Consider the following 15,873-nt stretch of genomic DNA (forward strand, 5'->3'; position numbering starts at 1 on the left):
TGGCGCAGCCGGGCGTCCCGGCCTGCTCCGCATCGGAACGCGGTTTCCCCGGACGCGGAGAGCGGCAATGCTGTGCTGGGTTGGAGGCAGGAGGCGGCATGGGGGCAGCTGAGGCTCCCAGGGCAGGTACGTGCTGTGCAGGCCTTCCCTGTGCACACCCAGCCCCACGACATAGCTTCCCGTGGGGCAGAACACTCTGTCACAGCCGCCTTCCCCCCCAGCTCCTGGCTGACCCAGCCCCTCAATTGCAAAACCCCCCAGCAGCCCACGTCGGGGCACAGAGCCTCGGTGCCCAGGGTGTCTGGCTGGCACCACTGGCACAGGTGGAGGTGAAGGCAGGACACCGTGCAGCCTCCTCGCAGCTTCTCTCTCCAGACCCTGTGGCTTCTTTTTTTCCCCCAGGGCCAAGAGCATCCCCTGGATAATATTTACACAAGACTGAGGGCTGTGGGTGGGCTGGGCTGCTCCCACTACGGGTTCTGGTGGAAGGGTGGGCAGAGAGGGGCTCTTACCCCTCATTTGCTGCCGCAATGCTCAGTCCCACTCAGGATCAGCTCAGGAGGGGGTGAGCAGGCTCATACATCCTCTGGTGCTCACCATGCACCCGGAACCACGGTGACCACGCACCCCTCACTGAGCCGCCCTGGGGTCCCCACACCTGGCGCTGCCCAAAAACGCCCCGCCTGGTGCTCTGAACCACCCCAGAGCAGGCAGGTCCCTGCCCCCCCTGGGTGTCGGGCCGGTGCCCACCTGCCCGCGCCTACGTGCCGGGGCGGGAGCGGTGCCGGCGCTCGCCCTCGCAGGTGCTGCGGCTGCGAGCGGGGGCGCGGGGAGCGCGCCGAGGCCGCGGGTCACAGGAGGCCGCGGCGGCAGAGAACCTGCCAGTTGCTTTGGAAAACAGCAGGAAGAAAAGCAGCTCTCTTGGCAGCCCCAGGCTCCGGTGCCAGTGCTGCCTGGGCCCCCGCCAGCCAGCACAGCCCGCCCCGCAGACGGCAGCTGGGGGTGGCCCAGGTGGGATGGAGCCGGAGGGGGCTTCTCCGGTGGCACGGTACGTGCCCCGACACCGTGCCCAGCACAGCCTCTGGTCTGTCTGTGTGCCTCCCCACCCCAGCAACAACTGGCATTGCCGGTCCCCGGGTTTCCTAAATGCACTCCAAATCAGTGAGCAGCGTGCCCAGCATGCAAGGAGGGGTATGGATGCCCCAGGGATGTATCCAGAAGCAACACGGCTAGCACTGGGTGGTGAAGGAGCCAAGAGGGTTCTGCTGAGGGAGACTTGATGGTGTGAGAGCCCAAAGCCACTTGCTGCCTTCCTGGAGACACACCTGGACTTCCCAGGTGCCTCACTTTCCCCAGATGCCGTCTCTATGTGTCCCCTTTGGGGTTTGGGAGCCGACGGCTCAGTCACTTTCCTAGGGTGACCCCTCCTGCCCCCAGGGTGAGGCGCTGCCTTTCTAAAAATAAGGAAACTGAGGCATGTCACCTGCCAGGCTAGGCCAGCCCACAGAAGAGGCAGGATGTGACGGTGACTTCTGAGGTCTTGGAGAGGTCTGGAAGCAGCACAAGGGGGACCCTGCCCATGGCCAAGGAGATGTCCCCCCGTCCTGGGAAGCATCCCGTGGCCAGCAGCAGCAGAGCCACGTGGCTTCCCAGCCGAACCCCTCCCCCCCCCGGGGCTCCAAGGAAGGGAAATATTTCATGGAACTGGGGAAAAAAAAAAAAAAAAAAAAGCTTTGCCAACGGGTCCTGGCTCTGCTAGCTCCTCTTCCCTGCATCAGCGTGGGGTCCTGGGGGTGGCCCGTCCCCACCATCCCTGCTCCTGGCTTATAGCGGGGGCTGCACTGTACGAGACCCAGCACTTTGCCCATCACAGATCCCAGTGTCTCCCAGTGTCTCAGCCTGGGAGCTGCCAAGATGTCACCAAGGGATGGAGCTTGTTCCTAGGAGCACAGAGGGAAACTGAGGCAGACGTGTTGGGGCTGGCAGCACCGTGTCCACTCTGGAGAGGGGGCACCACCAGAAAGGGTCCCTCCAGCCCCCCTAGGCCAGGCCCAGGGCTCTGAGTCTGGCTTTAGCCCCTGACGCAGGAGGTTTTATTTCCCTCTCAACATATTTTTAGCCCTGCCTGCTTTGTCCTGGCCTTTCTGAGGGAGATTAATTCTCCCCCATCATGCACCATTAAAAGTGTAGGGGTGCACAGAGGTGTCCTCAGCTTTCTCCTGGGGGTGCCTGCTGGGGGCGATTGGTGCTTGGAGGTATCTCTGTACTCTATGATGGGCAGTACTGTGATGGGTTTGTGAGGCTCACTCTGCTGCAAATCCAATCCCTGGAGCAAGTCAGTGGTTAAAAATAGCCCCGGCCTTTTGCTGTAGAATCAGCGACCTTGCAGGAGGATCAGCCACCCTGGGGCCCTAGAGGTGAAGAGTTCATGGGCCACCACCACAGCCCCACAGCCTTTGCTGTGCCATGGATGTGCCAAAGGCTCAGCCTCTCCTCCAGCATCTCACAGGCTCCCTGGGTGCTCAGGACAACCTGCTAGGACTCTCCACAGAGAGATGGAGAAACTGAGGCATGGGGTTGTGCCTGAAGATCAAAGGGGCTGGGTGTGTCCCCAAAGGGTCACCTCTGAGCCTAGCCAGGTCTTGAACCCCGAGCACTGAAGGATGGGACTGGTTCAACGGGGTGGAAGGGGGATGTTCATCTGCTTTCGGCAGCTCAGCAGAGCCTTCCTGGGGAGATTCAAAGGCTGAGCACGGCTGGGTCCTATTTCAGGAGGATTTTGGATGCCTCCCAAGCGACAGAAGTGGGTGGGGGCTGACCTGCACAAAGGGACTCTGTTCGGGACGCTGGGCTCTGGCGGTGCCCGGCATGGAGGCTGGTGGCTGTGGCCAGTCCCCTTGTCCCCCACATGATGAGTCAGCAGCCTGTGCTGGGGCAGGGGGAGTGCCGTCCTCCCGTGCCAAGTGCTGTTCCCCACCTGGATGTAAACTGAGGCCCGGGGTGGGACTGCCCTTGCCTCCCAGGTGCCACTGTAACCGCTAAGTGACACTTCCATACCGCGAAGACGGCCGTGCCAACCTGCCTCGTGACGTGGGCTCCAACAGCCACCCGCCCTGGGCCACTTGCCCAGGCTGGCCCCGAGCCATCTTCTAGGGGAGTCCAAGGTCCCCCAGTGGGGTCGGGCGCTTTGGGAGCCAATATCCCTGTCACAGCTCTATGACAGAACAGGAAAAACCCCTAGACAGGCTGAATCCCACCAGCTTGATGCCACCGCAGGGCACACTGGGGTACCAGCATAGCAGCACCACTGGCCCTGGGACTGGGGGCCCTCCTGGATCACCTCGCTCTCCCCCCACTGGCCACCTCAGGGCCTAGAGGGCTCCAGGAAGCTTGTGGGGCTGCAGCGCCATGACCAACCTGTGCACATTGCTTGCTGCCTGCCACATTCCAAGCTGTGAGCGCCCACAGCCACTAGGAACAGAAACCCTGGGATGGGGTCTGAGGTGCTTACTAAGGTGATGGACAACCTCCTGCTCACAGGGCAAGCTCCTGCCCCTGTCCCCACATAGGGCACAGCAATCATGGCTCAGCCCCAGCTGCTGCTGGTTGACTGCTCTCTCAAACCAATTCCCCACCGCAAGGCGAGGAAGCTGGTGAGCGCGTCCCGGTTCCCTCCGGCGGTACCTCAGGATGCGATGCAGTCATCGTTAATGCATCTGGACTCATTTATGGGGATGAGAAAATGTTTCCAGGTTTCCCACAAAGTCCCATTAAGATCCCAGTCCCACTCTATTTTTAGTGCCCTCATCAACAACGCCTTTCCCAGCCACCCTGGCGCTCCAGAGCCCCATGGGGCTGGCGGAGGCACCCTAGGCACACGCCTGCCTGGCTTTGCGGGGAGCTGAGCTACACACAGACTGGGTGGCTGGAGGGGACAAACCCTGGCCCTGCACTCCTCAACCCAGCAGCTTTGCATCCATGGTCGCACCCTGGGGGTGCAAATGCCTCAGCCTGGCATTTGCTTGGGAGCAGAGGAAGAAAGAAACATGGTGGGAAGCCACAGAAAAAGCCACCCCAAGTCACTGCATCAGCGGAGGCTGCAGGACCCCACTCACCATGGAGGATGGAGAGTGGCTGAGTCTGAGCATCCCTGCAGGTGTAGAATCAAACCCTGCAGCACCAGATTGTCACCTGGCGATGGCCAGTGGCTGGCGCAGCCAACCTGTCCATCAGCAACCCCCAGCGCCCTGGCAGCGTCTCTCCCAGGCAGCGGGTGCCCACAGGGCTCTCGGTGCAGCTGGCAAGGGCACGAGGATCCTGCCCTCGGCGCTGCGCCCTCTCAGGCTATCTATAGCCATGACCTCAGCGAGAGCCGGGGCAGGACCCGGCCGCGCATCGTCCCTTCTTGGCAGGGCCACCGCCTCAGCCCCCACCCGGCACAGAACTGCCGCCAAGCCGAGGCTTTTATCCCGTACATTTGCTAATCCGACAGGATTCGATGTCAGGGGCTGCCCACGGGAGGCTCACAAAGGCCGTTTCCAGGGGTGCTCAGCCAAGCGATGGAGAACGTCAGCCAGGAAGGGCAGACGACGGTGCTGGGTGTCACCGCGTTAGGTGACAGAGTCTGACCCCGGGGGCTGGACGGGAGGGAATGTGTATGACCCGGCTGCGAAGAGGTCGAGCAGGGGACGTCCTTGCGTAGGCAGGGGTGACACGAGGACACCCCGCAGCTGCGCCCTGCAGGCGTCGGGGTTACAGCCTCCCGCAGAGCCGGGGGTCGTGGGGAGGACCTGCTCGCTCTGTGCCAGCTGCCCCGGGGGAAGCGGGGAAGGGGTGGCCCAGAGGAGGGGAATTTCCCCGGCTTTTTTCTCCAACAAACTCCTTGGGTTGTGCAATTAGAGAAATTTGTTTAACAAACTCCCGGGGGAGCGGAGCGGGAAGGTGGGGTGGCGCGCGGCCAGGGCGCTGCTCACACAGGCCCGCTCCCTCCCCGCCTGCGCCTTTGATCAGCAGCGCACTGCGCCGGGGGACGGGAACCGTTCCCTGTGGCCGGGACCACGATGTGCCGCGGAAGTGTCCCGGACCCTGCGGACACGCTGCCCCTGGCAACTATTTGCCACGTGTCTCTTGAACTGCTGCTTCGCAGCCCCCTCCGCTCATCACCCCCATTCCCATCTCCCTCGTGTTCGCCGGGGTGGCACGACCCTGGCACCGTGCCATGCTCAGCTTCCAACCTCCCGGGCCACAGGTGCGCACACGTGTCTGCCCCACTGTGCCCGTGCGCAGCGCAGGCTCCGGGCACGCACTCGCCCGCTCGCTCCCGCTCTCTTTCTCATGCGATGCCATTTCCATCAAAAACTCTTTACTCGGCACTTTTCTCCTCATTGGTATTCACGCTGCGCGCTCGCTGTCCTGGCGCACAGGTTACTAAAGGAGATTTTGCGGCGCAGCGTGGCGGGGGTCACATTTCAGCCTGCGCCGTCTCGCTTTCCCAAATCGCTGGGCAGCAGCCAGGGACGGCGGGAGGGGGTGCAGGATCCGGCACATCATAGCTCCCGCCAGGCAACCGTGGGACCAAGCAGCCTCGTCGCCTGTGGCAGCGGGGTGAGGCGGGCTGGCAGCGGCGGTTCTGCAGCACACAGTGATGGGTGGCTCCCTGGGGACAGCCAGCAGGTCACCGGCACTCGCCGTCCTCCCGGCAGCCCCACGTGCCTGTGCAACGTGGGAGCACCTGGAAAAGGGGGTCTGAGCAGATAGAGGGGTACACACTTGGCGTTGCCACCACCTACCAGCACCTGGATGAACCCTGGGTGACATCCACCGTGCCCCTTGGTGGGACTGTACCCCCAGGATGACATCCTGGGGTGTGGAGGGTGCAGCGGTGCCTCCCTTTTTCAGGGCTGGTTTGGGGAAAGGGGAAGTGTCTGAGTGGAAAATCAACATTTCTCTCTCATGGACTTTTTTTTTTCCTTTGAAAGCAAAAATATTTCTTGGTTTTTCGTGATCAGAAACATGTTGGGGGTTTTTTTGGACAACAGCCGGTCAAATACCATTTTTTCCATGAAGGGAATGCAGGGGCCCTTCGCAAGGAGAGTGAAAGCCTTATTAAAAAACAAAATAAAACCCCCAGTTAAAAAAAAAAAAAAAAAAAAAATCCACCTGGCTTTGGACTTGAATAAGCTCCCAGGGAAGAGGGGTCAGCAGGAGGGACGGATCCCAGTGTTCCTGTGCCAGGCAGTGCTGCTGGAGTGGTGGTGGTGGTGGGGAGGGCAATGTCCACGCCAGGCAGCCTAAAGCCCAGACCTGGAAATTTCACCCAAAATGCTGCTCAGCACTGGCTGCTGGCCGGGGAAGGAGGATTAATGCGCTTTTAGAGCAGTGGTGAGTTAACCGAGAAATCAATCCTTGGCAGTGGCTGGCCCCAGGTCCCCCAACGCGTGAGCGCTGCCGCACCTGAGCCACGGGATCCTTTCCCAGCTCCTCTCCAGGACTTGGGAAGCTCCGGGTCTTGGCGGCCGGCGCTGGGTGTTGGGTCCCGGCCAAGCTGGCACAGAGCGCCCGGCCGCGGGGGATGCCTGCCCGGGGCCAACATGACGGATGGCGAGCTCAGCCGCCCGCCCGAGTGTGAGCCAGGCCCTGGGATGCCCAGGGGTACCCCTGCCTGCAGCTGGCGCATCCCAGAGGTCTGCATACCCCCCTCGCAGGGAAGATCTCAGGGTGTCTGGCTGCAGGGTAGGGAGGGAGGCTGAGCTCAGGCTTTTGCTTGCACCAATTTGGTGCATCCAAAAGCATCTTGGTACCAAAAATCCATGAGGATTTGGCACTGGGCACTCGTGACCCACCCCTGGTGAAGGGGTGCCCCACTCAGACTCAGCCCCACCAGCAGCCCTCAGCCATGACATGCGGATGTCAAGAGTGATGCCACATGATTCTGGCAGGGCTTGGCCCCCACTGATGCCCTGGCTGCTCCCATTGCCTTTGCCACCCTGCCTCGACCTGCCCGGCACACCCCAAGGAGCTGTGGGAGAAATCCTCTCCCCATGGGTCCCTAAGGAGCACATCCCTGCTGCCCCAGGGCCCTGCCTACACTTCCCGGCTTGGGTGCAAGGACTTATGGGGACAGCAGTCCCCCCAGCCCCCTCCCACGGGAAGCCAGCCCCCTTGGAGATGCTCTGTAGCAGCACTGCCATCCCTAAACAGAGGAGCCACAGCATAGCTGGGGGTGGCAGGCAGCATGCCAGCTTCACAGGGAGGGATTTTACCTCCCCGACAACCCTCTTTCTTCCCCTCCAGTGAGGGACTCTGGGGATGCTCCCCATCACTGTCACCATCCCCATCCTGCCACCAAGGGCTTGGATTGTGGCTAGAACAGATGCAGGCACAATGGGAGTGATGGGGGGAAATGGGCACCCCTTGGGCTGCAGGGACATACCCAGGGGCCAGGCACAGGGATGGCTAGCACAGGCACCATTGGGCAAGGAAGGTGGGTGGGCTGTCCTTGTCCCTGGGGCCATTCCCAGAGAGCCCTGCCTGGCAGGGATCTACCTCTACCACCTCCAAAGGCAGGAGACGTTGACTCTCCCTTTCCCTGTGAGTACCAAATCCCTATTCAGGCTCTCCTCACAGTGCACAGCCCTGGGTTGGGATGGATCCCTCAGTGCCACTGTGGCAGTTCTGCCCTGGGCCCCTGAGCTCCCCATTCCAGGGCTGCCCAGGGCTCCTCGGGGAGCCGCCTTTCTTGCTCTTTGCTGTGCCTTGATAAGGGCTGGCTGGGTTGGCCCTTGCTATGGTTCCTCTGCCCAGCGAGCCTTGCCACGCCAGCACTGCCCTGGCCATGCTGCCCATGCCACAGCCACCCCTGCAAGGGGGGAAATCCACCAGGTCAAAACAGAGTCAGACTACGGCTCCCAGCATCCATCCCCAGTCCTACCAGGCTCAGGGGAATAGAAAAACGCCAAAGGGAGCCATTCTCAATTGCTCCAAGAGCTCTAGGCAGTGCTCTGGGCTCTGGCAGCTGGGCTTTGTTCAGCAGTCTGCAAAGGCGTGTGCACACCGGCAGCGCTGGGCATGCGGTGGGATCACTCCCTGCCCTGGTACAGAGGGAACTGCAGGCATGAGGGACCTGAACCATGGTCAGGGAGGGAACCGTGGGCAAGGCAAAGCTGCCCAGGGAGGAGAGAAATCGGCAGGTATCTTCAAAAAGGGCAGCTGATTTACTGCACGAGGCCCCAGACAAGTTCAAGGTGATGAGGGGGAGGGCAGCACAGCGTGAGCGCCGGCCAGCAGCCCCTCATGCAGCTGGCTTTATCCCGTCTGCCTCTCCACATGCCCATTCCGGCCCTCCAATCCAGCATCAGAAACCTCACTGAAAACAGGATCAGTTTTTCCTGGGTGAGGATTTAAGATGGGATCAGGCAGGAGGAGCAGTGGGCACGAGCAGTGGGGCAGGGCTCACCAGGGCAGGCGGGCACAGCGTGGCGGGCGCCGCAGGGAAAGCGAGGATCTCCCGAAGGTTGCATTTAAAGAACAGCCTCATTGTTTTTCCCAAACAATACTCAGCAGATGGGAGAATTGAAAGTGTGTTGCAACCTTCCCTCTCTTCCCCCGCCATGCCCGGCTTGCTGCTCCCATCCTTTGGCAGCTGATCTGAGCTCCCGGCTGGAAACCAGTTCTCCGGAGCTACTGGTGGAGGGGGTGAGCACCGGTGCTGAAAAGCCCCAGTGCTTTTGGGAAGCGAGCTTGCCAAAGGATGCCCCCTGAGATGTTCCCAGCAGGCAGCTCCCCTCTCCAGCCACATGCCTGCAGCAGCGGTGGCAGCCGAGTGATGTCCAGAGTCTGGCTGTGGCCGGGAAGAGGTGGGATCCCCTCGGATGCCTGGAGATGTGGCTGTGACCGTGCCACGTAGCTGCAATGCTTCTGGCAGCCCAGCTCCACCCCCAGGCCCTGAGCTGTGCCCGTTTGCTGGTACCGACGTTTGTGCCAGGCCAGTTTAGTCCAACGCCCCTCAGATGCTGAGCCACTGACTGTGGCACACATGGGGGTCCATGCCTGGCCACTGGCTCTCGGTCAGGCAGTGCGGGTGCATTGCCTCTGCCATCCCAAAATCAGCTCTGCACCCCTAGCATAGAGCCTGGGGAGAGGGAAGAGGGTCTCTGATCAGATCCTGGCGGGATGCTCAGCTTCCAGCATTGCGTCTGCCTTGGAGGATGGCGCCTATCTCACTTCATTCCCATCCTGCAGGTACCAGGGTGGGGGGCTGGGGGAGTACTGGGGGCACTGCCAGGTACCAGGCATGAGCCAGAGGTGTAGGAGCATCACCAGTCATAAAACTTGCAATATTCCCCCACCAGAAATATCCCAAATCTCTCCCCACTGCAGATCCAGGAGCCAAGGATAACCGTTATGGCTTTGGAAATCCCTTCGGCTTCTCGGCAGCAGATCCCAGGGGACACATGTACAGGTCCCTGGCAGGTGCTCAGCTCCAGGGTTATTTTGGAGCCTGGGCAGCCGGACACCCCCTGCACCCCGCCCTGCTTCCCCGTGGGCAGGGTGAGGCCTTGTGAGTGGCGGCAGTTCCGGTGCTGCTTCCCTGCTAATCTAGGCAGCTCCCTCTTGACTTCCCGGCCTGTCCCTGAGAGGGGACAGAGGTGAGCTGCAGAAGCGGGAGGAAGTCCCCAAGCAGGGACACAGAGCTGGGGAGGGCACAAAGCCACCCTCTTCCCTGATGGGAGACACGGCCGAGGCCGTGGCCAGAAGCGTGTCATGGGCGATGCCTTTGCCAGGGCTATTTTGGTGCCGCTGGGCTCTCCAGCTCGGGCCTGTTCCGGCTGGGAAGGGCGCCTGCCTGAGGGGTCCCGCGGTCCCAGCGGCCGTGCCGGGCTCCAGGGGCTGGCAGTGGTGGTGGTGGGGAGATGCGCAAAGGCTAAGGCAGGGCGGCTCCCGCGCACGTTCCAATGTATCCACATCACCATCCGCAGTTCTCGAGCCCGGGCGAGCCTGCCCGCCGCGCGGGTGGGATGGGAACGGGAATGGCTGGGCTGGCGGTGGGGGACGATGGCTGGTCCCATCCGAGCCGGGCTGGATCGGAGCTGAGGCTATGTCAGGGTGAGGGGGAGGACTCCAGAGCTTTCCCCGTGCCCAGGCAGTGGGGCAGAGGATCCGTGGAGGAAAAACCAGCTCTCCTCCGTCGGCCAGGAGAAGTGCTGGGAACAGCACGGGTTGGTGAGAAGGGCTCCTGCCAGCCCCGGCCCGGCCAGCGACGGCTTCCCTCATCACACCAGCACTGTGAGCTGGCAACAACAGGCGCTGCCAACCAGCACCAGCTGGGGACTGGGAGGGTTGGGAGGTGGTGGGACCCCTGGGAGGGATGAAGTCAGGGTGGGAAAGGCAGGATGGCAAGGAAAGGAAAAAGAAGAAAAAAAAAAAAAAAAGAAAAAAAAAAAGAAAAAAAAAAAAAAGGGCAAGAAAGCAAGCAAGCAAGAAGAAAAGCAAGGGAAAATAAAAAAAAAAAATAAGAAGGGAAAAAAAGAAAAAAGCACAAATAAAATATAGAAAGAGAAAAAGAAAGAAGAAGAGATAAAAAAGAAAAAGAAAGAAAGAAAGAAAGAAAGAAAGAAAGAAAGAAAGAAAGAAAGAAAGAAAGAAAGAAAGAAAGAAAGAGAAGTAAATAAGCCAGATTGAGGTGTGACCCTTGCCAAGTCAACCACACGACAGGGAGTACCACTTCAGGGTCATCTGAGCAGCCCTGGTGCTGTCCACCCTGCCCGTGTCCTCACCAGCCTCACGCTGCTGCCAGGGAGAGCCGGGGCCAGACCCTGCACTGCCCCCACACCTCACAATGCCACGAGGGGATCCCCACGGGCCCCATGGGCAGCAAAGCCCAAGCTCCGAGGTAGAGCCAGACCCAGCCCGCAGCTCCGTCCCGAGGGAGGGGGTCTGGCACGGGCAGGGTGGTCCTGCAGCAGCACCCCCTCCCCACAGCAGAGCCCCCGCGGGGTGCAGCACGAGGCCGGGCCCAGAGTGGGCAGCGTCTGCCAGCAGGGAACAGGTTATGACGCGGGGAAAGCTGCCTGCTCAATAATTAAATAAATATCAGCGATCAATAAGCACAATGCAAAGGCAGAGCCGCAGTGGTCGTGCTGTGGGCAAGCAGGGGGGGGGGTGGTTCCTGAATCTCCCCACTGTGGCCATACCAGCTGTTGCGGGGAGATTTCGGGGACGCCCCTGTACCGTGGGCCCAGCACAGCCACCCTGCCGCATGCCATTGGACCACGGCAGTGTGGCCTGGGGTGACACTAGTGTCCCCATGCACGGCTTGGGGCTGCCCCTCGTCACTCCGACACCCTGACGGGGGCTGGCATTGCCCCTCACCTCGGATACTGAGGGGGTGCCCCCCACATCCTGCTGTGCACAGCCCCCCCTGCCCTCTCGCCCACTGGCGCAGCGTGGCATGGCCGGGTGCACATTGTCCCAAAGCTGGAGGATTTAGAACAAAATGCCCGTGCCCCCCACACCCTTTGCACCCCACCATGTGCAGCTAGACTAGGGGGGAAGGAAAAAGTTTCACACTACGTAAGAGACAGCACGGCCGAGCCCGAGCCTGCAATGCCGAGCCCCTCCTGAGGCTCCCCGAACCCACCGAGGACCCCCTGCACCCTACAGTGTCCCCCCTCACCCCCAAAGCTGGCGGCTTCCCCACACCACACACCTCTGGGTGTAGCAAACAAAAAATAAAACCCAAACCACAACGCAATCTTCCAACCCCCCCACGCCCCAAGTGAAAGTGAAGGCTGAAAAACCCAAAAAGCACCAGAAACACCATAAAAAAACCCTGCAAAAGGCGAGGGAGGGGGACAAGAGGGGAACGCGGCTCCTCTGAGCAGCCCTGCACGGCCCCAACCCGCCTTTCTCTGTTATGATTATTTTTAGGGAGGGGGGTGTTGCGCTTTTTTTTTTTTTTTTTTTTTTTTTTTTTTTTTTTTTTTTTTGGTATTGCAACTGTTAAAGTCTGCTGCAGCGAAAAGAGCAAATTGGTAGGAGGAGGGGGACGCGGGGGGGTCCCGGTTACCTGGGTCAGGCAGAGAGGAGACGAATACATCCCGAGCCGTGCTGGGAAAGTGCCTAATTGCAGGGCTGAGACTCGAGGCGTAAAAGTTACTGAGTCATTTCGGAGGCTGGAGCAGTCCGGGCGTTTTTTCTCTCTCTCTCCTCCGGAGCGGCTCTGCGGGGCCCGGGGGGGGGCAGCCGGGCACGGGGGGGCGGCCCCGCGGGAGGGGGGGCCGAGGAGGAAATAAAAAGATTCCAACTTCCACCCCCCCGCCAAAAACCTAAAAAAACTAAAAAAAAACACCAAAACCAAAACAAAAAAAAACCACCAAAAAACCCCCAAAACAAACCAACCCTTAAAAAAATAAAAAGCAAAATTCCCCCCCTTGGAAAATAAAGCGCTTTTTTGTTGTTGTGGTTGATTGTTTGGGGGGTTTGGGGAGGCGGTTTAAAGAGGCAGAAGGGTCATCCTCACCCCGGGGAGGGGTCGGGGGTCCGCACCCAGCCTGCAGGCACGGGCGGCGGGGAAGTTAGAAGGGAAGCGGCTTCATCCGAGACCCGGGCAGCGGAGAGAGAGGAAAGAAAGAATGAGAAAATGAAAAAAAAAAAAAAACAAAAAAAAAAAAAAACCAAAAAAAAAAACGAGGAATGAAGTGACGTTATGAAAAAAGCCCATCCCAAAATATTACATCCCATTTAAAGATGTAGGAACCCCCTTTGGCTCGCAGGGCCGAGGCGCTGCGGAGCGGGGGGGGGGGCGGGGGAGGGACGGGGCCCCCGCGGGACGGCGAATCCCCCCTCGGCCCGGCGCGGCCAGCGCCGAGCGCCCGGCTTTGGGTATTTAGTTTTTTTTTTTTTTTTTTTTTTTTTTTTTTTTTTTTTTTTTTTTTTTTTAACTTAACGGAGCAAATCCGGCGATGGGAGAGAAAAAAAAACCCTGCAGATTCATGTGCAACTTCTGGGCAGCGGCCCTGGCGCAGGGGGTTGGTAGTGGTGTTACTGCCCGCACCCAGCCCTGGTGCGGGGGGGCCGCCCCGCCAGCCCCGCGCTGCCCCCGCCGCATCCCGCTCATCCCGCCAAGACGCTTATTCCACACCCGCCCCCCCGCCCCCTCCCCCGCGTTATTTAACCACCGACAGTATCACGGTGCCACGGGCAGCCCCGCGCCCCCCCTCGTCCCGGGGAGCCCCGCAACCACCCCCGCACAAAGAGAGCGGGAGACGAAAAAAGCGGAGCCTGCGCTCGGCAAAGTCCAAACCTCAAGTTCTCACTCCGCAACCCCCGGCCCCGGCCGATCGCGGGCGCTAATGACGCTAATTAGAGAGCGCGCAGGGAGCGCCACGGGCGGAACACAAAGGGGATCCCCGGGCATCTCCCGGGCCGGGGCGCCGCGCCGCGCCCCGCTCCCCTCCCGCACCGGCGGTCGCCGCTCCCTTCGGGGACCTGACCCGCAGCGCGGCCGCTCACGGCGCGGAGCCGCGGCTCCAGCGCTGTCTCCCCCCGAAAAATAAGAAAACCGCTTTTTTTTTTTTTTTTTTTCTTTTTTTTTTTTTTCCGGGGACAAGCCCTCGCAGCGCCTCTCCCCGCAGAACTGATTTTCACTCTCAACTTCTGCCGGATCCCGCGCCCCAGCCCTGCCCAGGGTTGGGGTTCACCCCGCACACTCCCCCCGCAGGGACATCCTCGTCCCCGCGGGATGCAGCGGCTCCGCGCAAACTTGGCCGTGCGGGCCCGCTCCCTGCATCTTCCCGGGGCAGCTCGGGCTGTGTCGCCGCGCTCCCCCCGTGGCCTGGCAGGAGGAGAAGCGGGAGAAGACCCGCACAGCGGGGCCGCGGGAAATGCTTTTATTCTCACATCGAGGACGGTGATTCCCCTCTCCCACCCCGGTACGGGCAGGGCGGCCCCGCGCAGCGCGGATTTGAGCGCGACCCTCCCGGGCGTCACTTCCAAGTTCAAGTCGGTGCGGCTGGCGGCCTCTCCGCCCCTTTTTTAGCGGCCATTTTCAGCTACATCCAGCCCTCCGCTGGCTGCGGAGGGCTCCCCCCCGCGCCGCGCCGCGACCTCCCCGCCGGGCGGCTCCCGCCGCCGCCTCCGCCCCTCGGTACCGCGGGGCGGGTGGGCAGGGGGAGGAGAGACGGCGGCAGCTTCCCCCCGCCCGCCCCCGCCGCCCCGCGCCCCCCCGCCCCGACACCGTATTAAACTCTCCCCGCCGCCCCCTCCCCGAGAGCAACTTTTGCTCGTGGGGGCACCCGCAAACACGCGCACACGGGGGGGTGAAGGGGAGAGGGGGGAAGTAGAAGAGAAAACGAAAGTGTCATGGGACCTACCATCGCCAAGTGCAATTAACGGGCTCCAAGTTGCTGCGAAGCGCAAAGCAAAGAGGATGGATGGGCTGGTTTGTGACTTTGGTCTAAAACGTGTGTTTTCCACCGCGCCGAAGGAGGAGAAAAAAACCGCTGCCCCGCGAAAGAATTAAAAAATTAAAAACCCAGTAATAATAATAACAACAAGGATGGTAATTATAGTAAAAGTCCTCCGAGGCCAGCGGCACAGCACAGTGTCCCCCGCGGGCGGTCACCCTCGCTCCGGCTCCGTCGCGCTGCCGCGGGCCATGCTCCGGGCGGGGGGCCGGGCTGCGGGGCGGGGGGCGCGGGGCGGCGGTGACGGGCGGCGGGAGCGCGGAGCCCGCGCCCGGCCCGGCCTTATGCGCTGTGGGGGTGGCGGGGCTGGGGGATGGCGGGTGGGGGGGACGCGATGGGTATTTTCGGAAGGCAAGCAAAAAAAAAAAAAAAATTTTTTTTTTGGAAAAAAAATTTAAAAATAATTAAAAAAAAAAATAAAGCCCGGGAGCGGGGCGGGCGGGCGGCGCCTACGGCAGAGCAGCGCGGGCATCCCCCCCGCGCCCCCCCGGCGCAGCCCCACTCCGGCCGGGCACGGCTCCTCCTCGCAGCCCGCAGCGCCCAGGCTCCATCGCCCCCGCCTCCTCCTCCTCCTCTGCCTCCTCCCCTCGCCCGGGGCACCGGCGGCGTTGCGGCGGGGACGCTCCCGGTGCGGGGGCGGGGAGGGAGGAGGAGGAGGGAGAGAAGGAGGTGGAGGAGGAAAGCTCCGGCCCCGCTCGCCCGGCAGCGCGACGGTGGCCCCCGGATGGTTGCGGGTAGGTGGCGGGGGCTGCGGCGCGGCCCCCCCGGGGCCGGCTGGCTGCGGGGCCGCCCCTCCGGCCCTGCCTGGCGCGGGGGGGGGCGATCGGGGGGCGCGGCCCCGGTGCGGAGCTACCGCAGCGCGGGGAGGAGCCGCGGGCAGCGCCGGGCCCACCGCCTGTCCCGGCGCCGGGCATCCCCCGGACATCCCCGCTCATCCCTGGCCGCCAGCCCCCGGCCCGGACATCCCCTGAGCACTCAAGGCCCCGGCTCCGTGCCGCGGAGACTCGCCCTCACCCTTATCCTTGGCACACGGACACACCTCACCACCCTGTGCGGACGCCCCCTGGTCACCCCAATCCCCCTGGTGCGGACATCCCGGTGGTCACTCCGATGCCCCGGCTGCGGACACCCTGTTGGTCACCCCCCACCACCCCTGTTCCCAGAGGCAGAAGCCTCCCCATGTCATCCCCTCACCACCCCCACCCCTCGTTGCAGACACCGGCCTTGGTCACCCTCCCTGTCACCCTCCTGTCCCTGGGGGCAGACACCCCCCCGGCCGTGTCCCCCCCTGCCCCCCGACTCCAGCTCTCTCGAGCATCCACCATCCCCTCCAGGGCTCCCCACCCCTCCCCAGTCCCACTCAAAAGTTGGCAGCAAACCGGGAACTGGGTTTGGTCCGAGAGTGATG

General features: G+C 61.9%; 1 protein-coding gene across 6 annotated transcripts in view; it reads right to left on the minus strand.

Moving 5' to 3' along the window:
• The window catches only part of NFIC (nuclear factor I C), a 39,171-nt gene extending 23,964 nt beyond the window's left edge, over positions 1-15,207 (minus strand). For 2 of the 6 annotated variants that reach the window (XM_083880035.1, XM_083880033.1), the window contains exon 1: positions 12,068-13,127. In XM_083880035.1, coding sequence (XP_083736161.1) covers positions 12,068-12,097 — 30 coding nt within the window. In that variant the 5' untranslated portion in view covers positions 12,098-13,127. Of the gene's footprint in view, positions 1-12,067; positions 13,136-14,372 lie in introns of those variants that run through there. The other 4 variants (XM_083880031.1, XM_083880030.1, XM_083880032.1 and 1 more) reach the window with 4 other exon arrangements.
• Positions 15,208-15,873: the final 666 nt, after the last annotated feature.

The sequence above is a fragment of the Zosterops lateralis genome (genome assembly GCF_965231275.1).
Source record: "Zosterops lateralis genome assembly, chromosome: 29".
Classification (NCBI taxonomy): Eukaryota; Metazoa; Chordata; class Aves; order Passeriformes; family Zosteropidae; genus Zosterops; species Zosterops lateralis.